Below are 25,703 nucleotides of genomic sequence, written 5' to 3'. Positions count from 1 at the left end.
CGGGAAATTCCCATTTCTATGGAGGTCCCTTATTTGGACAGTCTGATAGTCAGACTGAGAGATAAAAATGTCTCTTTACAATATCTCCATTTCTGCCTGGCCTATTGCAATCCCCCACACTGTTTTAAGACCTCAATCTTGGGGAAAATAGGTCTGAAACATATATATATATGCACTAGTAGAGGCCCAGAGAACATGGTTGGTGCTAGACAGTCATACACACTTCTGGATACTTGGGAAATTGTCTTAAGGTCAAGGCTCACTTAAGGATTGTCCCTCTAGCTACTCGCTCCTTAAACTAACCTACAGCTACTTAAAATGGACCCAATGAGCCGTCAGAGGACTCGTGCCTCTGTAAAAGGTTACATCATGTAAGTACAGCTTCTGGCAAAGGAGCCTAAATGCCATTTTTGAGATGTTGGGGCATCACCCACAAAGCACACAGAGTGGATGACCTAAGAGCCTCAGTTGCTGACGTTGGGCCAAAAGGGTTTACTGCCAGTAGCTTCCTGATATCTGTGATGTATTCTCCCACCACTAACATGATTTCAAATCAGACCAACCATGACAAACCATTTCCTGGTGTGGTGGATTGGATGAGATGTCCCCATAAGTTCATATAGTTAGGCACTTGGACCCCAGTTGATGGATCTGTGGGGAGAGGATTAAGATGTGCGGAAGGAAGGGCGTCACTGGGGGCAGACTTCAAAGTTTCAAAAGCCCATGCTATTCCCAGTTAGCTCTCTGTCTTGCCTCATGCTTGTGGATCAAGATGTGAGCTCTCAGCGACTGCTCCCAGCATATGCCTGCCTGGCTTCTGCCACGTTCCCACCATGAAAGTCACGGACTCTAGCCCTCTGAAACTATAATCTCCAAATAAATGCTTTCTTTTATAAGCTGCCTGTGTTGCAGTGTCTCATTTCAGCATTAGAAAAGTAACTGAAGCTGGGCAGTGGTGATGCACTCCTTTAATCCCAGCACTCAGGGGGCAGCGGCAGGAGGATCTCTCTGAGTTCAAGGCCAGCCTGGTCTACAAAGAGTTCCAGGGCAAGCCATGACTATACAGAGAAACTCTATCTCGAAACACCAAAAAGAGAGAGAGAGAGAGAAGGAGGAGGAGAAGGAGGAGGAACAGAGACAACTGCATCATCGGTCACTGAAGAACAAGTGAGCCAAAGGCTAGTGAACAGTGGACTCAGATAGCACGGTCCAGAGAGAGCGGGGAAGTTCCAGACTTGAAATGATGGCGCCTGGGCTCAGTTGTGCCTCCTGTGCTCCCAGAACTTTGGAAGCTGACACGGGAGAACTTTAGTAAGTTTGAGGCCAGCCTACGCGTCATCAGGGGACCTTGCCTTACGTCAACATGACAGAGTTGCTTATGCTAGCCATTCCCAGAATAACTAAAAGCCAAGCAGTTATGAAAATAAAATTAAATTCTTTTAATCATAAGCTACTCTTATCCTTTAAAGGCACACACACATTATTTTTAATTCTCCAACTGCACGATTAGAATTTATGTATAAATTTTGAAAATACTAGCAGCTCTATTTTCATTTTGTTACTTATAATTAAAATCTTTAAAAAGCTACAAGAAATAGAGGTTTCCCTTAGAATTTTAGGTACCTGCATTATAATGCTGCTTTAATCCTAAGTAACATAATGTATGCTATATGGGAATTTAAGTTTTTAATCATGATAATTTCAGTTATTTCTGAAATGAGTTTGTAGGTTGCACGTGGACTAAAAACTATACATTAGCACTGTGATTCTATTGAGAAGTATTCTAGGTACTTCACAGAGAAAGGTAACATTTGAAAGTTCTAAACATGATGTAAATTACCCATTTCAACTAAATCTTATCAATATCCCATCTTATCAAATCCCATCAACTTCCTATGTTCAAAATATAAACAAGAGTTACAATAACGTTTTTAGAAATGATATTGCCTCCTGGCCTGGCTATAACTCAGAGACAGAAAATGTTTAAGTTAAAATGAAATATCCCCCCCTCATTCTCTCGCTCTCTCATTCTCTCTTGCTTTCTCGCTATCTGTCCCCCCCCCCCCCCCCAGAGAACCAAGGTGGCCACATACCCATGATAATGCCTCCATCTTTCTGCACCAATCAGTCACTTATGGGACAAATAGTTCTTGAATAAATATATGGACTGCTGTAAGAATTACTCTCCAGGAAGACAAACACTGACACTGCTCTGCTGGCTAGATGTTTTTCCAGTTCTACATTCTTCTAACTAGATTTGATACAAAATGTCGGCTGAATCTGATTGGCTGAACTTAAAAAAAAAAATCTGGTGGATGCTGCAAAAGCCAATTTCAAATAGTTTAATTATCCTTTGGATATTTAAAAAAAAAAAAAACATGATTCTTGTTAAATGCATAGCAATTAGAAATAAATGGTGGGCCAGGTGTAGTGGTGCGCACCTTTAATCCCAGCACTCGAGAGGCAGAGACAGATGGATCACTGTAAGTTCCAGGCCAGCCTGGTCTACAAAGTGAGGCCAGGACAGCCAAGGCTACACAGAGAGACCCTGTCTCGAAAAAAAATTAAGTAAATAAATAAATGGTGGTCCTTTCTCCTAAAATACAAGGAAATAGGTTTTTTTAAAGATTTGATAATATTTACTTAAAAGAGCTCTAAACGTGACTAACGATATTCTAATTTTAAAAAGCAACACTCTTTTAACGCGCACTCAATGAGTACCACTCCCCTAAGAAGGATTCAAGAATGTTTCAAGTTTCAGGATGCAGGTAGCACCCATATCAACCTAGTTTAATATCAAAGGCACTGTATTTTTCCGGTGTATAAGATGACTAGGCTTATAAGACAACCCCCAACTTTCCCAGCTAAAATGTAGAGTTTTGGAGAATACTCACCATATAAGACTACCTCTCTTCCAACACACACGCTGTGCAGCAGACTCGGGTATGTGTCTATTTGCAGGCCAGGCACAGACAACCAGGTACTTTATTAAATGCTGGCAGACATCCAGTGCCAGCCTGCACTGCCCCTTTAGGGCACGCTGCACACTCAACCCAAAGACGCATAGCCCTCCAAGTCAAGTGGGCGAGTTCTGGTGGCAAGCCAATCCACACTCACGTGCTCTTCCTTGAGGTACAGGAAGATGTGTGCAGCTGCTCCTCCCTGCCTCATACTCCCGGCAGCACACCCCCCACACACACACTATATGCACCAGACTTATGAAGCAAGGGGAAGCAAGTACCCGGCATATACGACAACCCCTGATTTTGGCATGGATTTTTCAGTGGTTAAAAAATCGTCTTATACACCACTAAATACGGTAAATAAGTATCTCCCATGAGCCCAGTGTGGTGGCCCATGTCTCTAATCTCAGTTCTCAGGAGGCAGAGAAATGTAGATGTCTGTGAGTTCCAGGTCTGCCTCAGAAAAAGTGCAACGATCTGAAGATGATAATAAAAATATCCCCTGTGTCTGGAGAGATGGCTAAACTCTGTGGAAGACCAGAGCCGGAGTCCCAGACGCCTGGCTGCTCACACCCCTCTGTGCATCCTACTGCAAGGAGAAGCAGCTTTTAAAAAAATATTCAAGGATGAGGCTGGAGAGATGGCACAGCATTAAGACCACTGGTTTCTCATCAGAGGACCTGGGTTTGATTCTTAGCACCCACATGGTGACTCACAACTGCCTGCAACCCCAGTTCCTGGAGATCCAACACCCTTTTCTAGACTCCCTGGGTACCAGGCACACATGTGATGCAGACAAGCATGTAGGCAAAACACCTATACACATAAAACAATAATAAAAAGTGTTCAGTTTTGGGATGTGCATGCTACAGTTTATTCATCCATGAACCATGAGGGCCCTTGTTGGCTCCAACAGTAAATATCCAGCTCCTCATTTGGGGAAGAACTCATCCTGATCAGACGAGCCGGGTGTCCAGGACTTCAACTGTGACACTAGCAACACTGGCAAATTGTGTCAGGAGTTTAGCATTGATGTCAGTTGCATTTTCCTTTCCTTGTAAGTGAAAAATTGTCCTACACACTAAACTGTTCCAACACACAATCATCGGTAACTCTGCGCTACATGATATAAGCAGGGCTGAAACCAGTTCTGAGTTGCACACAAGTGTGGCACTCTCACTCTGTACCGTCAAGACACTGGGAGGCATCCATTTAAACTTTGAAAAAAATAATCTACCAGGAAAGCATCTCCCTCTTATCTTCAAAGGTATTCACCTTTAATTCTAAAGGGATGACTTCTTAGAAATATTAAGTCAAAATAATTAATGGTACTAATTAAGGAATTTTATATACTTTTCCAAAAAAAAAAGAAAAAAATTTCTACTACTAACAGTCATGCTATAATATAACTTGTAATTCCTTAAGTGAAACCATAAAATTTCTACAGAATTCCTTGACTATGACATTTAATAAGAGCCAGGTGGAGTGGCTGAGGCAAAAGCACTAAGTTCAAAGCCAGCCAGGGCTAAAAAATGAGACTAAACAAAACTATTTTTGTAAGAGTTAAATTGAGCCACTCACTGCAAAGAGCCGACCCTGACTGCAACGGGCACGTGGGGGAGCTGTGTGGCCCACTTCAGGGTTGCATCCTGGTAGACATGCAGCATGTGGCCATGGTTTCCGATCAGGGTGTTCACCGTACCTTCAGAAACTGCAGGTTGAAGATACAGAGAGAAGGTGGTAAGAAAACGAGTGTTCAAAGTGGCACACTGCGGCCTCTCATGGGAGATCATCTCCCGCTAACAGTAATATCTTGATTTTAACACATAAAGATTTTAGGTGATAAGATATCAGCTTTCAACTTCAAGAAACTAAGAGCAAAAAAAAAAAAGAAAAGAAACAAATCATTTTATAGACAAAAAGAATAGATATGAGCCAGTGTGTTTGCACTTCATCTGGAAGGTACGAATTTGATTAACATAGCATACCTCTAAACTAACGATTGACTGGCATCCACTGTAAGTCACTCTATTAGACATCACTGGTCTGCTTATAATAGAGTGGTGTTCTCACGTTGGCATCCTTGAATAGTCACTTTACGGGACGCGTTAATGAGCTGGAAACCAACCTACAAGTGACCTCACACAAAGTCAAATGGCTGGCACAAGCACAGGCGCTAATTTATATCAAAAGTCTACTCAAATTGTGAAGTTAAAGGTCCCATTATACGTTCAGTAAAAAGCTGCTTTCCTGCACTCGGCTCGTTCTGATTCGTGTACGCATGCGTAGAACGGGGTCTCACGGGGGATACAGAAGGACAAGCAGAAGCTGCGCACCCACCTGAGCAGTACGGGAGGAAACAACTGGGGCTACAGTCGAGCTTCTTCATGAACCGAACCTGCCCGTTATCCTTCAGGCAGAAGAAGTTTCTCTCGCCGAGAACAAAAACGGACGATGCAGACTGGTTGAAAGGCATGACACAAATATCAAGGGCTTGCTCGCCAATATTCAGGGTCCAATCCACCTGAAAAGCAAGTCCTAACAGTGAGCAGCTACTGAAAACGGACCACATCAGTCGCTTCCCTAGCACTCTGAATGAAGAAACTGCTTCGTAGCAACCAGGACGCCTAACTTCCTGGTGTTGTTTTGCCGCTGTCTTGCTTGCCATCGGTGCAGTTGTATTTTGTAGGTTTTATCCTATCTCTTGCCAAGGGATATTGGCTATTCAGGGAGTCCTAAGCACTCATCAAGAAAAGTTATCTGCAGTGCTTTGGAAACCTTCAGGAATAGCGGGATATAGTCAATACGCGCTGATGCACAGTAAGGCACACAAAAGGTTGGACAAAAATTGGGAGTGTTCTCCACAGAGAGTGGCTATGGCTCAGCAGCCAAGAGCACTTGCTCTTGCAGAGGACCAGAGTCAGGTTCCCAGACCCACAGGGGGAATCAGAAATATCTAGTTCCAGTAAATTCGATGGTCTCTTCAGACCTACGTAGGCACCAGCACACATGTGGTACACAAACACATATTCAGACAAAACATCAATGCATATTAAATAAAATATTTTTTAAATAATTAATGTTGGAGAAGATAGATTTGTTAGGTTTGATTTAAGCTTTAAAAATGTATATATGAATCAAAATATCACATGGTACTTCAGATGTACAATGTTCATGTTTTTATATATTAGTTTAAAAGCAAAAGTAGGTTGCCATGTTTACCCCGTGAACATAAATCAATAAATCATAATCAATAAAACACATTTAATATTGTTATAAACATGATGTTTTGAAACAAAGACAGCTCTGCAATGCATCCGTATGCAGCCGGTCCTCCACAGAGCTCACACCAAGTGATCGTAGGCGTGCAGACAGACTGACTCCTCTACAGTAAGAGCGACCTGAAGAAAAGTTTATTCCCATGGAGGGTGCCCAATATTCAGGAAATGCTTCTTAAAATAATGAAAGGATACGCACAAAGTGCACACGCAGAAAGTTTTTAGAACTCACCAAGATAAGTTAATGTATATGTAAGGAGGATATAAATAAGGATGGCCTCACCAAAAATAAAAAATAAGTAAAAAAGTCTGCACCAAGAAGAAATGAGTGGCCCCACGTAGCCTCTAATAAACAAGTAATAGCAATATGTAAAAAGGGAAGCATCCCAAGCCTGGTGGGACGTGCCTGGAATTCCAGCTGCTCCGTGGCTGGGAGAGAAGAGTCATCAGCGGGCCCCATCAGCTACAGTAATGATGCTCCACCAAGATACGCTCACATGGCAACCGAGGCATGACACTGTGGGGGTAACAAAAAACTTCTGGTTTTACCTAGGGAGTGCTCCTCAGGAAGGAACGCAGGCCGAGAGCTGGGGAGGCCCTGGGCCCTGGAGGAAAAACAACTTCTGTTGGCTTTTGTAATAGAAATGGAATCAAACTGCTTTCCTAATACTCTGTTAATACAAAGTGATTAGTGCTGCTTGCAGCCTCCATCAAAGAAGCTTTTTGGAGTCAGTGATGACTAAAACAGAGGCCCTTAAACAGGAGGACATCTGTATCACCCCCTCCAAGGCTGAAAGAAATACAGTGGATGGGGGAGCGGAAGAAAGTAAGAGCCAATCCTGGGGAGGAATGCCTGGAAAGGGCCTGCTGGGCGTGATGGGCCCGCTGCACTCTAGAACTCACTGCAACTATGACTTCCTGCCCCAGAGCTGCATCACACTGCACCTGTCACCCTCTCCCCATACGTGAGCAAAGGGCCCTCACTGAGGAGCTACTGTAATTAGTGGTTGTGAGGGCAGAGGGTTCACGCTCTTCCATGGTGTAGACTCTGGTGAGGTGCCTGTGTTTCCGTACATTCTCACCCATACACACACAAGCAAACACAATCATCTCAGTAGGATCAAATAAGAGTATAAAGCGTCCAAGCCGTGTTGGGAAGAAGGAGTTTCGGTGAGGGTCAGGGGTAAGATGGGAGGGGAGCTTATTCAAACGCCCACAGACTAGTATACACAGGTATGGAATTGTTAAAGAATCAAAAAAAGAAAAACAAAAAGAGTTCTAGGCCAGCCTAGGCTACATTAGACCCTTTCTAAAAAAAAAAAAGTAAAGATGAGTGAGGAAGAAATACAGGTGATCTTCTGGCTAAAAAGCATAGTTTTAGCTACTAATCTGCCTCCTTTCGGATTCAACCATCTGAAGAACATACGCAGCAATGAGACGTTGTCAATGCGCACATGAGAACCTCCCGTGGGAGGGAGGCAGCACTGTAAGGACAGGTAGATGAACAGGCTGAACTCAGATGCAACACAAGTGACCCTGCTGAACACAGTGGCATGAGCTGCAATACTCCCAGGTGTCAGGCTAGGCCAAGAACATCAGGAGTTGAGGCGAGCCTGGACTGCATAGTAAAACCCTGTCTCAGAAAGAAAACAGGAGGAGGGAAGGAAAAAGAAATGGGGGAGAGCCATTCAGTTTCCATTCATCAGATTCCAGCGGACACATTGACACTACATCTCCCACTACACCGTAATTAGCTAGAAGTCTAATATCAATGACAGTAGTTGTAACTCAGGTTGGTGTGGCCATAATTTAGAGATAAAGATTCATTCAGAATAGCTAGGCACACCACTTCTGGGGCCACAGTCTGAGATCTGGGCGATAAATACTTTCATGCCCTAGGAATTAAGTATCATTTTTCTGACCTCATAGGGAATGGTCTACAGCCTAAGCTTTCTAAGAACATTAATTTAAAAATTCTCCCACCTCCAACCAAGATGGAACAACAGGGTAGGATTTAACCTCTCACCTGAACCAACCACAAAATGCACAGAACACATAAAACAATGGTTCATAGAGGGGGGGAAAAAAGATGATGCCTTAACACACCAAAAACAAATGGTGATATGTGGCCTCCAGCCTCAGGAGAGAGCTTTCTGGCCAGTGTTCAGGGAAGATAAAACCAGCAGAGCCTAGCAGACTTATTGAGCTAAGAACATTAACTCAGAGTCCAGAGAAACCAAGGCAGTTAACAGTTCACAATAGATTTGATGAGGAAACCAACCCTGGGAGACCTATAGTTTATCTCAAATGTCCTGAGAGTCCATCAGCACAGGCACAGAAAGAAACTAGGAAGGCCAGGGAACCACTGTCCCACAGGATTCCAGGTGGCAGTGACCAACACGCTCGCAGGACTGAATCCATGCTCAGAAGCTCATAGTCCTGGCACTGAGGGAGCATGCAGAAAGATGTGCTCTCAGGGGAGGGAAAATGTACCCATACAATAAGGAGTTCTGTCTCACCTAATAAATCATTAAAACATTTTGAGCCTTCTCAAGAAGATCAAACTGTTTCCAAACAACTGTGTCCCAGGACTAAGCTTAGCTTGTAACAATCCAAAGATATCTAAAATGCAACAGAATAAAAGTGACTATATCTGGCATCTAACCAAAACTCTTAAATTACTAATCATGCAAATAAAACCCAAAAGGAAATGTAATTTACAATGAAGAAAAATAAATCAACTGAAACTTAACTCAAAACTGATACAGATGTTAAGAATTCGAAAAGTAAGATAATAAGCATTATAACTATGTTTATACCTTCAAAAGTTATGTAGAGATATTGAAGATATAAGCATTCAAACTGAATTTATGGAAATTAAATCTATAGCAAGTGGGTTTTATTCCACTAGAAAAAAATATTAGTCATCTTCATTACAGCAATAAAACTTATCTCGAGTAAAAGAGCAAGAACAAAGGACTTTGCATGAGAAATGAAATATTTGGATGGTAAAGGCTGTATGAGGCCCAGGGCTCAATCTTGGCCATTGCCAGATTAATTAATGGAGTCATTCATTCATTGACTGAACAAAAGAAAAAGAAAAATCTGTAAGCCAGGGGACAGCCTTGAGTAAGTTAAGTCTATGTACAATTGTAGTACTCCATACAAAGGAGAAAGAGACACAATTTGAAGAATTAATGGCCCAAATTTTTTAATTTTATGAAAACTATAAATTCACAGATGCAGGAGGCTCCACAAGTACTAAACTTGAAAGAAATAGAAAAGGAAGAAAGGAGGAGAGGAAGGGAGAAAGACGTAAGAATCCTAACTGATCAAAGTAAGTGCTAAGAAAAATACCTAAAAATTAGCCAAAAGAAATGCAATTATGGGGCTGGAGAGATGGCTCAAAGGTTAAGAGCACTGTCTGTTCTTCCAAAAGTCCCGAGTTCAATTCCCAGCAACCGCATGGTGGCTCACAACCATCTGTAATGAGATCTGGTGCCCTCTTCTGGCATGTAGGCACGCATGGGGCAGAATACTGTATAAGTAATAAATAAATCTTTTTTTAAAAAAAAAAGAAATGCCATTATGAACAGAGGAATATAATATATAAAAATGTTCATATTAAAGAGATTTTTTTCTGGCTAAGCAAAATGGCTCAGGGGATAAAGGGACTTGCTGCCAAGCATGAAGATCTGTATTCAATTCCAAGAACCAACTCAGAAAGCTGTTCACTGACATACACACAAACACACATGTGCATGCTCACATACACACATACAGAAAGACAGGGAGGACATGCATGGGTCTATCCATACAGAAACGTAATAAACAAACAAACAAATAAGTTAGGAGTGGATGGATAAGACTGTATGCGTTTGACCAGACATATTATATACATGTATGAAACTGACAAGGAATACATTAATTTTAAAGGGTGTTTGATTGGTTGGTTGGTCTGGTTATTTTGTTTTTTTGTTTTGTTTGGTTTTGTTTGGTTTGGTTTGGTTTTTTGAGACAGGGTTTCTCTATAGCCTTGGCTGTCCTGAACTCATTTTGTAGACCAGGCTGGCCTCAAACTCACAGAGATCCACCTGCCTTTGCCTCAGGAGTGCTGGGATGAAAGGCGTGCACCACCACACCCCACTAAAAGGTGTTTTTATACTGCTGTTCTGCTAAAGAACAATAAAATGGCTCCTAGTGACATTCAGCTATACATATAAGTCAATGTCTCACTCAGCCATCATCAGAAAAGTTCCCTTCTGAAGATGGGAACAAATACAGAGACCCACAGCTGAACAATGTGCAGAGAGCGAGAGACCGTGGAACACTCAGTCTTGAATGGAATGTCTCCATCAAATCCCTCCCTCAGAGCCCAGGGAACCCTGAGGAAGAGGAGGTGGAGCCAGAGGGGATGGAGGACACCAAGATAACAAGGCCTGTTAGACACAGCATGACTGAGGCACGCGTGACCTCACAGAGACTGGCAGCACGCACAGGGCCTGCACAGGCCTCAGCCAGATGGGTCCTCGAGCTGAGGGGGGAAGGACACAGGCCCCTTTCTTAACCCAGAGGCTATTTCCAATTGACAAAGCACCCAAAAAGAAACAATTAGTTTTCTCCAATGGAGTCTCACTGGGCACACAAAGCAGGGAAAGGCAGGCCCCATGCCCAGGAACAAACTCAATGACATGTTTGCAGCTATTTTTGTCTCATAATGCTTTGTCTGGGCTTTTCTTTCCTCTTCTTCACCTTACAGATATTTTGTTTATATATTGTGGTTTCTGATTTTGTTTTTATGAGTTTGTGTTTTTACATTGGTTTTCATTTCTCTGTTTGTTTGTCCTATTCTGAATTGTTTTTATTTTACTGTATTTTATTTATTATCATCATCATTACTATTATCATTACTACTAGTACTACTATTTTTAGATGCCTGTTTGTTTTCTATGAAGAGAGACGGCGAGTATGGATTTAGGTGGGTAAGGAAGTGGGGAGCATCAGGGTAGAGTGGGAGGAGGGGAAGACAGAATCAGAACATATTCTATGAAAAAAAAATCTGCTTTCAATTTTAAAAAATTATTTGCTCCATCTTGATTTAACTTAGGTTGTTCATATATACCTGTTTATTTTAATTTCATATATGTGTACTGTATGTGCCTTTCACACCCCCTCCCCGTCTTCCTTCCAGCCCCTTCATGTGCGTCAACCCTTCTCCCTTTCGAAGACCTGATGTATATGTATGTGTGTATATGTGTGCATGTGTGTATATACATGTTCATGTATGTGTGTGTTTGTGTGTATATGGATGTGAGTGTGTGTATATGTGTGTATGTCTGTGTGTAAATATACAACATGTTGAGTCTGTATAGTATTTCACAGTTTCTAGTTCAATGAAAAATAAAGATTTTAAAGCCCTTGAGAGAGAGAACAGAAATATTAAAAAGTTTATAGGCAGGCGTGGTGGCACATGCCTGTGATCCCAGCACTCTGGAGGCAGAGGCAGGTGGATCTTTGTGAGTTCGGGACCAGCTTGGTCTACAAAGCAAGTCCAGGATAGCCAGAGCTACACAGAGAAACCCTGTCTCAAAAATAAAAAAGGAATTTAAAGTTTTGTGTTGGTTTATAATCCATTTACAGCGGTAGCAGTGCCACCCATGTCCTGATGCGTCCCAGCATGTGGACGGACATCTTCTACATCTCAGCCAATTCAACTCCTGCCCCAATACAACTGTCTAAAGAAATTATCAGAATAGTTTTTACTGTCTTCCAGGAATTCTCTAACAAATATGATTATAAATGGCATTATTGAAATCTATATATATAAATCAGCCTTACAACTAGTCTTTTTCCAGAACCAAGCTTTTGCTGTTCCGTCTCCTGCTTCTTATCTGCATCCGTTGCAAAGGCAAGTACTTGGTACCTGTTTGAAGAGACAACAAAAGATAAATGACATCATAATTTTTTAAGTAAAAATCACTTTAAGCTTCAGAGCTATATAATCAATTAACATTGGGAAAATATTTTCTTTAGTTCTAAAAATTATAGTTTTTCATTAAATTTTAGTGAGTTTTATTGTGGTATATAATATAAATCATCATCATGATAAATCACACCCACACGTCGCCACTGTGAAGCCAGAACCATTATCAACTCTCTAGAGACCTGCAGGTGGCAAATAACAGGCGAGAAAGCCCTAACACGTAAACATCACATACCAGAAAGAACTTTCCTAAACAACACACAACAGCCAACATCATAGAGATTATTAATACAACTCTATAGAAGCGTCATATTCAACCCTATGTAGCCAAACCAACACTGTTGGAAAACTGTGTCCGGTTACTCTCCCTACCATCTCACCTATGAAATGAAAATAGTTGTTGCTAACTTGTAAGAGGAGTTTAAAAGCAAACTGTCATTACATGCTTAGTACAGCGCCTGGCACATACAAGCTGCCTACTCCTCATCCAAAGCGCTTGGAGTTAAAGTGTTTCAGAGTTCAGAGGAGGCTGGGATGCATGCATACACTTTACCGAACAGAAAACTCCCAAGGTCTCGAAAGCCCAAGCCTTCTTGAGCATGATGCCAGTGCTCGAGATGTTTTGGGTAACGAAGAGGTTCATATTAGGAGTGCTCTGGCTATCTTAGATTCCCAATTATTGATAAAAGGGCCAAAAGACCAAGAGACAGATATAGATTTACGAAGACAAGAGAAATCAGTGACTCATCGGATACTTGATACACTCTCAAAAGTGGACATTAGGAATGATCTACAAATACTTTACAGTTTCCATGTCAATGACAATATTTAGCTCAAGCCATTCTTTAAAACAATTTATAATATCATCCAACATGTAAGTAAGGTTATCCAGATGTGAGGGCTTCAGATAAGGAAATAAAGATAAATAAATAAGGTTAGCCAGTAAAGTTTAAGTTCCTTTACATCCCATTAATTAATAGGACATTTTTAGAATAATAATCTACTCTAAATTTTAAAAAACAAAAACGTAAAACAGATCCATATTCTTCCTATTAAATCACAATTCTTTGTATTGTTCCTCCAGGGCTAAGACAAAATTTAAAAACAGATATGTTCAGACAATTCATATCAACTAAGACAACGATGCGTGAGAACATAAGGCCAGCATCCTCAGTGAAGATGGGGGGAAGGACCTAAGCACATGTGCAGTGCACAGAGCTCAACTCCAGCACCAAAATGTGCATCTAGCCAAACAGCAGACATTGCTATGGTTTGAATGTGTCTCCCAAAATCATGGGTTACAAACTCGATCCCCAAAATACGTCAGGCAGGCTTGGGGAAAGGAGCCAAATCGATGGTTATTTGTGGATTAACAGCCATTGTGGTGTTTTGATTAAAGAAAAACCTGGTCCTCAGGGGCTGACGTTATTTAAGAAGGTTGGAGCCTAGCTGGATGAAGGGCAGACTCTGAGGTTCCATAGCCCACTTGCTGATCTCTCTGTCTCTGCTAACTCCATGTGGATAAAAATGTAATGAGCCAGCTTCCTGCCTCTGTTGCCAGGCCTTCTTCCTTGCCTGCTGTCACCTGTTGCCAGGCCTTCCTTGCCTGCTGTCACCTGTTGCCAGGCCTTCCTTGCCTGCTGTCACCTGTTGCCAGGCCTTCCTTGCCTGCTGTCAGGAGACTCTGTGACAATAACGGACAACTGGCCAGTTACTGAAGCACTTGGGTCTATACGATTCCTCTCTAGTCTCCACTTGGTATATTCCTGTGTGCTTTCACCAAGAGCCCCTCACCGGGTGCCAGTAAATGACCTCTGACCCTGTGACTAGAACCAGAAGGAGACATCTCTACTCTTTATAAACTACCAAGTCTTTGATACTCTGTTCTAGGACACAAAACAGACAGTGACATATACCAGCTCTATACCATCCTGACTTGACGGGCAATGACTCATTTGTAACAACAGAAAACAAACCTCAAACTACAGCAGGACCCCAAAATGACAGTGAACTAAGTGAAACCTTACAAGGGACAGACCCTTTATGTTCTTAGACACCTTTGTCTTGAGCAATAAATTATCTGAACATATCTGGTGTTTAATTTTCATCTTAGCTCGGTAGGAACAATACAAAGAATTATGATTTAAAAAGAAGAAAAGGAATCTGGAGGTTTTATTTAATAATTGCATTATTATTCTATCAAACTTACAATCAACTACAATAACAGTGAGCTCAGAGTTACTACACAAGCTAAACACATGTGACTTTTGAGTGTCTCAGGAAGCCCTGGGCTCGTGGGCAGGATGCACAGTGTCAGAGAAACATGACAGCAGACTCAAATCACTGGGATCCTGGGGGTCAGAAGTGAGAGCTGGTATTAAAGTCTGAGCAAACCTGGCAAGGAGGGACGAGGCTTCGTAAAGAAGAAGCATGCAGCGTGAGGCATGAGAGGCCACGGCAGCTCAGGAGAAGAGCAAGGAGAAGAGCACAGAGGAGCAGAGTGGGCCATGTGACAAAAGACTAGAAAAGGCGGAGAGGGACGATGGGAGGCTTGCAAAGCCAAGCTTTAAAGTGTGCAGCTGCGGTAAACATCTGCACCTCAATCTTGAACTGACCTTTAAAACCCCAAAGTTTCCAAAGGTGACCAAAAAAAAAAAAAAAATCAGATCTCACATTCCAAGCTCCAAAGAGTGGCTGTTTTCCTTTTGCCAGTTTCAGTGACAGAAATAGCGTGCGGTCAGGAGCAGTAATCTCAGAGTTGGTCCTACTATAAATCAAACCCTCGGGCAAGTAATTTTACAGATAATTTACTTCCTGCAGACTCCAACCTACCAGAGGATGAGATAGATATTAATGAGATAATTGCAAAAACCCAAAGCTCCTGGAGCCCTTTGAAGATTTTTATATAACTACAAAGAGTTATTAGTTCACCTGAGGCCTCATTATTGTCAGAACAGCAAGCAGAGGCACAACCAACACTGACTCTTATTTCCAAAGTTGACTCTTTGCTGAAAATCTGAGAAGAAGATTTTGTTACTTAAAGAGCTGACAGTAATTTAAGTGATGACCAGCCCATAACAGCATCACTCTTATGATTCTTCCTTAACGCTACTTTTATTTTAAAGATTTATTTCTTTACTATGTATACAGTGTTCTGCCTGCATGTACACCCACAGGCAAGAAGAGGGCAGCATATCTCATTATGGATGGTTGTGAGCCACCATGTGTTTGTTGGGAATTGAACTCAGGACCTTTGGAAGAACAGCCAGTGCTCTTAACCTCTGAGCCATCTCTCCAGCCCCCTTAATGCCTCTTAACTGTGACCTCGAATGTACATGACATCCAACAATTCCAAGCAGACTTGGGAAATCTGAAACAAAGAAAGCATGAGTCTTCTTCCTACCATTCAAGTCCTGTGGTACAAGCTAATGAACAAAACTCTCCTTTGCAACTGCTGAAGGAGTGCCCAGGCCCAGGGCAAGAAGGCATCATGAGGAATGTCAGAAGTCTGCTCAGGACTGAGAGGTGCTGGGCACACCTTTCAGTGTCCGGGTGCACTGACAGCATCTTTGAGTCAGTAGCCACAAATGCTTAACTGATGCACAGAACATCAATGACAAATGCAACCCCACGGCTTTGCCCTGACATATCATCACATCATAGAAACAGTGACACTTTACTGAAATGTGGATTGATGCATAACAAACTGCAAGAGCAAGCTCCCCAAATCATGTACTTTCCAGGGAAACACAGTTGTCAACTCAAAGGGAACAAGCAAGTGGGTCAACATTTGACTGGAAAGCTTAAGTAGGAATTGTAACTCCGTATACAGAGTACTGAGATGTCCATTTCCACTATCACACAAGCTTCTTAGCATGTTGAGGAAAATCATTCTCATTTAAAAAAAATGCGAGGAACAAAACAGAAGCGTCCCAAATATACATGTTTTCATTTCTCCATAAAGTACATGTGAAACATCTACTGCTGGCAAGGGAGTGAGCATGGGCCTCAAAGGCTACACGGCTCCAGCCAGCAAGGAGGAGTCAGCCCAACCGAGAACAAAAAACGATGTAGGTGAGAGGACAGGCAGGATGAGGCCCATGGGCACCCATGGACGGCTATTTGCTGAGAAAGAACAAGTGGCAGGAAACAGAAAGGCTTCTGGAGATCATGGTCACAGGAAGAAAAGGAAGCAAAAGCATGTCAGACGCTGGTGACAGCAAGAATGAAGGACAGGAGAAAGCTTTCCTTTAGCCAGAGCCTCAGCCTGGTCAGACATACAGCCTTCTTAATGTGGTCAATTAATAAACTCAACCAATACATCCTTCCAGGTGTTTCGCCTTAATGTAAACATTGCTGTATATTTCTGCTTACAAATATTCAAATATTTTTTAAACATTAAAGAAAATATTTTATGTATTTATTCAAAATTGGGGGTTAGCAAACAAGGACGTTGCTTTCATATGGCATCTCCGCTTATGTTATTAGCCTTTGTCCTCTTCCCGTCCCACCCTCACTGTCCTCCATGGTGCCTCCTCCTGGCTCCCTTCCTTCTCCGGTGAGCCTCCACTTCTGCTTTCTTACTACATGTATTCGTTTCGTTTGAGTCTCTACTTCCTACCCTGCTTAAGAGTTTTTTCCTCCCTCTCTAATTCTGTGACCTACAAGCATATAACCCTGAGTTTATAAAGGCAAACATACAGAAACCACATTTTTAAAATCTAGTTTCCACATATGAGACAAAATGTGTGTTATTTGTCTTTCTGATTTGGTTTATTTTGCTTAACACAATTCCAGTTGCAGAGATTTTCTTGCAAATATCGTGACTTCATTTTTACTTGTGACTGCATAGAATGTCATTGTGTATGGAACACATCGTTATGTGTTTCCTGTTAATGGCCACCTAGTCTGGTTCTGTTTCTTACTGCTAGGAATAGGGCAGCTATAAACACGCATGTGCAAGGCTCTCTGTGCTCCGGGCGTACACCTAAGAGTTGTGCCGCTGGATCACGTGTAGTTTTGCTTTGTTTTTTTTTTTTTTTTTTTTTAAAGGAATTCCCATAACAATTTCCATAGTGGCTGCACAACTTTACACTCTCACCAGGCATAAATATGAGTTCCTGTTTTCCTACTTCTTCACCAGCGTTTGCTCTCATATATTTTGTTCATGACAGCCATTCTGACTAGGGTTAGATGGACTCTGATGAGCATTGAAATACTTAAAGTCTCCTACTTCTTTAGGAGTGACTGCAAGAATCATTAGGGTACAGTAAAGAAAGGGAAGTTACTTAAACAAAATGCTGATACGCTTCCTCCAGGAGGCTTCCCCATACAGCTCCACGCCTAGTCAGCTTCCCATGAGCAGCTGTGCAATCCCTGTATCACAGCACCTGGCGGTAGCTCACTGACTGGACACCTGCCACACCCTCCTGGGGACTTCCACGCCCTCCTGAGCACTGCCTGGAGTCAACAGGCAGGTCTTACTTGACTTTGCATATCTAGTGCCTTTTACAACATGTGGGATAAAGAAAGTCCTTGAGAAATTCTTTTTCTAGAAAATATAAAAGGAATACTTTAAAGCTGCTTTCCAAATCGGAAAGTCACAGTCACAGAGGTAAAGGAGGCTAGATTCTAAAGAGCACACAGTTCCTTAGAGTTGTCCTTGGAATCCATAAAGAATTAGCTGCAGGACACTGACACTCACGCAGTCACCACACTCTGCCAAGGCTCAACCACGTTATGAAAAGTAGCATAGTATTTGCAACACAGACTATGAAAATTCCCTTATATACATTTTTTCAATACTGAGAGTAGAGGACAGGTATTCTACCACTGAGCTACAAGTACAACCCTCGTCATAAATAAAATTTTAAAAAAATTATGTGGGGGAGGGGCACATACTTGTGTGCACATGCATCTGAAAGCCAGGGGTTCATGTCACGTGCCTTCCTCAATGGCTCTCACCTTATTTTGTGAGACACCTGGAGCTCACCGACTCAGATTTAGTCTCACAGCTGTGCCTTCGCACCACCAGGAACACACACGTCACAGTCTGCTTCTGGACACGAGCCCTCACGCCTGGCCAGCATTTCAGCAGCTGAGCCGGCTCCCAGCCCCTGCTTCACGTGTGTGTTACAGCATCCCTGGTCACTCACAATGCCGAATGCAAGGGAGACGCTATGGAAACGGATGGACTGTGACAGTAGTGCATAGGAAATAATGGCAACAGGGAAACGTCGGTGTCGTTTAAAATAGATATATATTCTTTCAAATATCTTCAGTATGAGATTGATTGATCTGTAAATGTGAAACCCTGTTCATGCAAAGGGCCAATCGTGTAAGAAAATTCAGATTCTTTTGAACGGAAAATGGGCTTTGTGCTGTAAGTTAGAAGGACAGCTAAACCAGGCAGGGTGTCCCACCTGTAGTCGCAGCACTCAAGAGGCAGAGGCAAGAGAGTCACTGAAGCTTAGGAAGGTGGCACCAGCCTGGGCTACAACAGGAGCCACCATCTGCCAAAAAGAGTGTTTAACTTGAAAAAGGGAGGTTATAGATATCATTATGCAGATAAAGACAAATGAAATGGCCTCCAAACACTAGGTTAGAGTTAGAGAACAAGAACCTGAACCAAAGTGAACTAACAGCCTTTTGATGGGAAGGGCTAAGCAAGAAAGCTAAAGCAAACAGCACAAATTCTTTCAGTTGTTTTGGTTTTGGTTTAGAGATTTTTGTTTGATTTTTAGTTAGCACATAAAGTAACGTAATGCATTTCGTCATAGCACTTTCATGCATGCGTTGTTTGGGTTGCTCTTCCTCCCAGCTCCTCTCCCGCCCACCCCAGTCCCTCCCCCACACTCTGTCTCCTCCCAGTAGTCAGTCCCTCTCCACCTCCCTCCTGCCCAGGAGCGCTCTCCCCCATCTCATGGGCAACTTTGTGGCTGAGTAAGTAATTCTGACAGGAAAAGAGAACAAAAGATATTGCTAAGTCTGGGTACATGGTCAGGAGGACAGAAACATCAAAACCCTTCACCTCAGCACAGGACAAACAACTCTCTCACAGAAGTAAAACAGGCACTGGCAAGCCGGCTCCGCAAAGGCACCTGCTGCAAGCCTGCCGCCCTGATTCACCCTGGGTCCCACGTGTCGTGTGGGAAAGAAAGAACCAAATCCTACGAGCTGCCCTCTGACCTACACACACACAGGGCACACACGTGCATGCCATAACTATACAATGAACATAAATAAATGAATCTTTTAAAAAAAATAGTACAACAGACAAATGAGGCAGCTCAGTGGAAAGGGAAGGGGAGGGGAGGGGAAGGGAGGGGAAGGGAGGGAAGGGAAGGAGGGATGAAGAATGGAAAGAAAGAAAAGAAACAGAGAAAGAAAGAAAGACTCAATTAAATTAAATTAAAGTCACTTGCAGTCGATATTGACGATATTGGCAATGATGAGTTCTGTGTCTTATCCCCAAGTGTGGGGCCTGGGGGACGGGGATGTGTAAATGTGCACTAATAATAAGCAGGCCAGAAGACTCCTACACACACTAAAGCTTGAGGCCAAAGCCCACAAATACTCTTATCTGAATATAATTAACTTTAAAGTAGTTAACTATCAATATCAAAATGAAGGAGAATTATATCTTAAAAGCCCATTCTATTAGCCACTTACATTCTATTAACTGACTATAGACAGACTTAATGAGGCCTCAAGAAAAGGACCAGGAGTTTTCATGCCTTTCCCCTTCCTAAATTTCCCTGGTGACCATCATTATTCAATCTATTAAACTTGAAAGCACGCATGCATACATCACAGAACTTAATGCTCTACATCTTCCCAGCCACCCATATCTTGTAATTTTTACTATTATAAATGAACCTCATAATGGATAAAGGGTTTTTTTTACCCTAAGTGGAAATGAGTTAAATGTATCAGTAGTTAAATATACGCTGGAGGACTATCAGACTTTTTTGACAGTGACCTTACACGTTTAGAAAACTCACCTGTTGCCTCCTCGTAGGATCTCTCCTGAAGCTACTCCAAACTAAGTCTCATACATGCATGTGCACATGCACAAGCACACACGCGCATACACACACACACACACACACACACACACACACACATACACACACCTAAGAGTAAGCAATTGCACATTCCTATCTATGTACTGTGCCCCTAAAGTCGCCCTGACTGGCAGGAGGTAAGGCACAGAAGTAAGTAAAAAGTAGATGCCACAGCACCACCCAGGTTTTGGCAGTCCTGAGTAAATTATACAGATACTTTTTATAATTTCCCCAACAAAATATATTTATTGTCCAGGGGCAAAACCACAGTCCATTCCCTCTGGGCAAGAGCGAAGGGAGCCACAGATGGGGCGTGGCCTGACGATCCGCCACCTCCATTGACTGTGCCAAGTCACAAGCCTGGACAGCACTGTGCCGCTCACGACAGCGCAGTATAGGGCTGACGCGCCACACAGCACTGAGTGAGTGCGGAATGCACAGCCTCTACGGCCACCACCCAAGCAACTTATACTTTTCTTCCCACCTTGGGAAGCATCATGTGGCCGGAAGGCACCACCAGAATGATACGACACGGAAAGTTCCAAATGTTGCCCTCGGAGAGACAATGACGAAGGGGGCTGTGAGCTAGCTTAGCAGGAAGAACAAACTCAGGTCGGTTCCCAGCCCCCACCTCCTGCAGCCCACAACCACCCATAACTCCAGTTCCGGGGACCGATACCCTCTGGCCTCAGTGGCACCTTCATACATGTGAAACACAGAGACCCACAAAGGCATATACATGCACACAGATAAACAATAAATCTTTTTAAGATATAATACATTAAATAGCTAAGGCTGTTTGAAATCAACAGTATTTCTATTCCCAGAGCAAATTTCTTTCTTTCTTTTTTCTTTTTTCTTTTTTTTTTTTTTTTTTTTTTTTTTGTTGTTGTTGTTTGTTTGTTTTTTGTTTTTTGTTTTTTGTTTTTTCGAGACAGGGTTTCTCTGTGTAGCTTGGCTGTCCTGGACTCACTTTGTAGACCAGGTTGCCCTCGAACTCACAGCAATCTGCCTGCCTCTGCCTCCCGAGTGCTGGGATTAAAGACCTGCACCACCACGCCTGGCCCCAGAACAAATTTCTAATTGTTTTCCCATTCTCTCTACCAACAATAAATTTTGTGGATACTTACCTGACAAAACAGAAAATGTTTTCTTTCAAGCAAAACTTAGAAAGATCTGTAAAAATTTCTAGGACAAGCACATACACACTATGTTCACAGGGTTACTTCCACTTACCGACAATGAACTGTTCCTTTGTAAAAATCATTACATTCATTGCAATAACTACATCTTTCCCCAGATAATCTTCAAATGCCATATGCATTCTTTGTAATTATAAAATCATTCCATACGTGCTACTTTATATGTGGCTTTTTTCACTCGATAATACATTTTATTGTCTCTGTCAATTGTTGCTAGTGATGATATTTTTTTATTTGTTTTTTGAAACAAGTTCTCATTATGTAGCCCTGGCTATAACTCACTATGTAGACCAGGCTGGCCTCGAACTCACAGCGATCCGCCTGCCTCTGCCTCCTGAGTGCCAAGATTAAAGACACGGGCCACCACAGTGAGCTATTTTATTGTCATTATATCAGGGAGCATTACTATTGAGCATTTTGTATTGGCGGTAAGATGAACACATTTAATCTATATAGCAAACTGGCAGCACTAGCACTGTCACCTCCTAAGGATGCTGGCCATCCAACAACAAACAGTGAATCGCAAACTCAGAACTCCGACTAAGAGCTGCGCCTCTGGGCTTCTTAGAATCAGCACTACACGGCCTTCCGAATACTTAGGGACATCAGTGACGTGCTCTAAGCCATCCGAATTAAGTTTTACCAAAGAAGCCTATAATCTCTTCACTTGTACTACTCAAGGACTTCCAGAACAGTAATTAATCATCAACTAACAATCACAATAACTGTGAGTCCAAAGGTAATGCACAGGCTCACTTGTAACTTTCCACTTGTCTGCAAGAAGAGACGGTGATGAAGGAATCCGTACGGGGGCTGTAAGCAAGAGGGCCAGGCAGAAGAGAACCAGGGAGAAATCTCCCGAAAGCGTAGCTTTCCTGCTCAAACACCATCAGCATCCCATCCATAGACTGGATACAAATTAAATCTCGACCTGGAGAAGAATTAGAAGACATTTTATGAAGTTGATGTTTAATAATCACTATCATGCTAAGATATATCATAGCTAACTTTTCCCCACAAGGCACCCTCAAGGTAGTCTCAATTTTAGAGTACAAGCCAGTGAAAATATCAGGTTACTAATAGCAACACATAGACACATGTCCCATTCTTATATCATAAGATGTTTATACTTTCATTGTATCTTCAAATCATATCCATCAAATGTTCATACTTTTTTTTAGTTTGCTCACTTTACATCCCGATTGTAGGCCCCTCCCTGTCATCTCCTGATCCTGCCCTCCCTCCTTCATACTTCCTCCCTCCCTCCCCTAATTCTCAGAAAGGGGAGCCCTCCTCCGCTAACATCTGACCTCAGCCTATCAAGTCTCATCTGGACTGCCTGTATCCTCTTCCTCTGTGCCCTGGCAAGGCCGCCCCACCAGAGGGAAGTGATCAACGTGTGGGGGCCAGAGTCCATGTCAGAGGCTGACCCTACTCCCCATATTGTGGGACCCACAAGGAGACTGTGCTGCCTATCGACTACATCTGAGGGGAGGGGCTAGGTCCTCCCCATGCATGGACCTTGGTTGGTGCATCAGTCTCTGCAGCACCACCACCACTCTGCCCAGGGATGTTCACACTTTTCACACACAAAAAAACTTTATCCCTAAGAACAATCATGATTCTAAAATACTGTTTTTCCAAAATGCTGACATACAACAAAACAGTTCTCCAAGGAACTACTTCTCGCTGTCATATCACCATGTCATGCTTTCATGTGACTTACACATCAAACACAGCACACAGGGAATTGGGAATACCAGTCAATAGTGGAGAACATGCATAGCATGCAGCAAGCTCTGAATGCAAGCCTCAACACACAACAAACTAGAACACACACATAAATGCATATGCACTTGTGCTTGCTCACACACACAAAAATACATATGCATTCCTGCACGCTCATACACACATAAATACATATGCACACGCGCACACACACCCACACACACACACACACACACACACATCAAATCCACACACTTGTTTTAGGTACTAGTTTTATATAAAACATAGTGGTAGACAGTGTTGACAGTGAAAAGCACTAATGCTGAAAAATAATAACCTCTGACTACCCTATAAATTGGCTTTGATTATGTCTTCTACTGTCGACACATCAGCCCTGGTTTTAATGGTTTTTAAGATACACTAAGATGAAGGAGACATTTTCCATGATATATACAGCACATAGTACCTAATCTGGGGTTGAATGGTCTAACTCCGCACATTCTGCTTATGAGATCAGTGTACCTTACAGCCTATTATACACAGGATAACCATGCCAGAGAAAGATCAAGCCACTTAATAAGAAACAGACAAAAGGTCAATCCCCTAGTCATCTCCAGCCCAAACTCACTATATACAGTTAAGTCCTATGGGAACCAGCTCATATTACCTTGGATATCACTGATATTTTTATATGCAATAAATCTAAATTTTATCATAGCTTTGCTAAAGAAATATTAAATTATACAGAAATAAATGATACTCTTACTCTATCTGAATAAAAAAAAAAAATCACGGCTGGGAAATTTTCCAAAGGAGCATGTGCTACCTAAGTAGCTTTAACAGAGAAAGCAAGTTGGTGATGGTTGTTTACTACAAAATACTCCAGCTCATCTCAACTGACAACAGTTAATCAGCCTTGAATAATATTAGTGCTGTTTGAAAAGTGTTCTCTCAATGCTTTCAGTTCCTTAGCAGCAATTATTTGTTTTGGTAGTCAGTGCTGTGTATTTAATCTTCTTTGTATGTATTTGTATGTATTCTAGAGCTGTGCCCATGCTAGGAGCATGCATTCAGAAACACAGCCAATCAGTGCATCACTAGCCTCCCCGGCAGCCCCACCCATAGTTACCAGCCAAGACCAGTCAAGAGTCGCATGGTTGAAACAGATGCTGTAAGGAGTATTCCCAGATTTCAGTCAAGGTTTCAACTCTATTTTTACGATGGTTCTAATGACTTGGGTGACTATGGAAGTTAGTGATAACCCAGCAGCGTCAGTCGATTTGTAAAGTAAGTAAAACTGCAAAAGGCTTCAGGGGTACCAACTCCTCTTCAGCAAAGGCACCAAAAAGGCACAACAGGCAAGGATGCTCCTCGGCACACAGAACTGGGGAAACCAGATATCCACAAACAAACTGGAAAATGAAAGGAAGAAAGAAATTGAGTCCTTATACCAAAACCTCCTCAATGTGGATTTAAACATAAGCCAGAGATCTTAGAACATGGCAGAGGGGCCAGGACACTGCCCTTGCCAATGACAAAAGCATATCAACAAAAACAAACAAAAATAGACAGCAGGCCGTGTCAAGCTATAAAGTTCTGACCAGTAAGAAAAGCTAAATAAGAAGGGGCCACGGAGGACAAGGAAAATTTTCTGCAAACTATGTATGTGATAAGGACTTCATCTCCAAACGACGAGGAACATACGACTCAATACGAAAAATTTAAGTTTATTTTAAGAAAATAGTCAAAAGACCTGAAAAGGTACTTTTCCTCAGGGCAGATACAAACAGCCAACACACATATGAAAAGATGTATCATAGTCATCATCAGGAAATGCCACATAAAACATCACCCACATGTCTAGGGAGAAGGAAACTCTGACATCGGAAACAACATGGATAACCTAAAGACACCATGCTAGCGCCCATCGCAGAGAACAAGACATGATCTCATTTCTGTGTTAAGTTTTACAGGTCAAATCGTAGAAACACAGAGTAGGAGCAGTTACCAGGAGTCAGGGAAGGGGCAGACACAGGGAGAGACTAGCCTACAGGAGGAACCTGCAGCTCTGCTAGGGACCCAGTGTACGGTAGCAAGGACTGTGAAGGGACAATGGCCATGCCTTATGACTGTGAAGCTGCTGAGAATCGATCTCATGTGTTCTCACCCTCCCAAAAAAATGACATGAGAAAGGATCACTGTGGGGTGATAAATACATCAATTAGCTTATTATGGTAATTACTTCATAGTACATATACATATGTATGTTTGATATATATATATGTCAAAACATTACACTGTACACCTTGAGTACACAAAGTTTTTGTGAATGTTACCTCAATGACGCAGTAGACATCAGTAAAACTCAGAAATAAGAATTCAAAGATGCTAACAAGTGTAGCATGAACAAACCACACAATAAATGATATAAATCACTATGAGGGTTTTATTGTCTGCTGACCCAACTCAGGGGGGAAAAGCAG

The 25,703-nt window shown here is 42.2% G+C and overlaps 2 protein-coding genes across 6 annotated transcripts in view; both read right to left on the bottom strand.

Annotated features, from left to right (window-relative positions):
• The window catches only part of Prkcsh (protein kinase C substrate 80K-H), an 827,425-nt gene that overhangs the window by 296,391 nt on the left and 505,331 nt on the right, over positions 1 to 25,703 (bottom strand). The gene's annotated exons all lie outside the window — the stretch shown is intronic.
• Bbs9 (Bardet-Biedl syndrome 9) overlaps positions 1 to 25,703 on the bottom strand; it is a 388,213-nt gene that overhangs the window by 280,879 nt on the left and 81,631 nt on the right. For all 4 annotated transcript variants that reach the window (XM_051156063.1, XM_051156062.1, XM_051156064.1 and 1 more), the window contains 4 exons: positions 22,249 to 22,423; positions 12,080 to 12,164; positions 5,304 to 5,487; positions 4,545 to 4,674 (listed from right to left, as the gene is read on the bottom strand). In XM_051156063.1, the coding sequence (XP_051012020.1) occupies positions 4,545 to 4,674; positions 5,304 to 5,487; positions 12,080 to 12,164; positions 22,249 to 22,423 (574 nt within the window). The remainder of the gene's footprint in view (positions 1 to 4,544; positions 4,675 to 5,303; positions 5,488 to 12,079; positions 12,165 to 22,248; positions 22,424 to 25,703) is intronic.

This window comes from Acomys russatus, chromosome 14 (assembly GCF_903995435.1).
Source record: "Acomys russatus chromosome 14, mAcoRus1.1, whole genome shotgun sequence".
In the NCBI taxonomy this organism is placed as follows: domain Eukaryota; kingdom Metazoa; phylum Chordata; class Mammalia; order Rodentia; family Muridae; genus Acomys; species Acomys russatus.
Note: the sequence above shows the minus strand (reverse complement) of the source record. Positions and strands in the feature narration are given on the sequence as shown.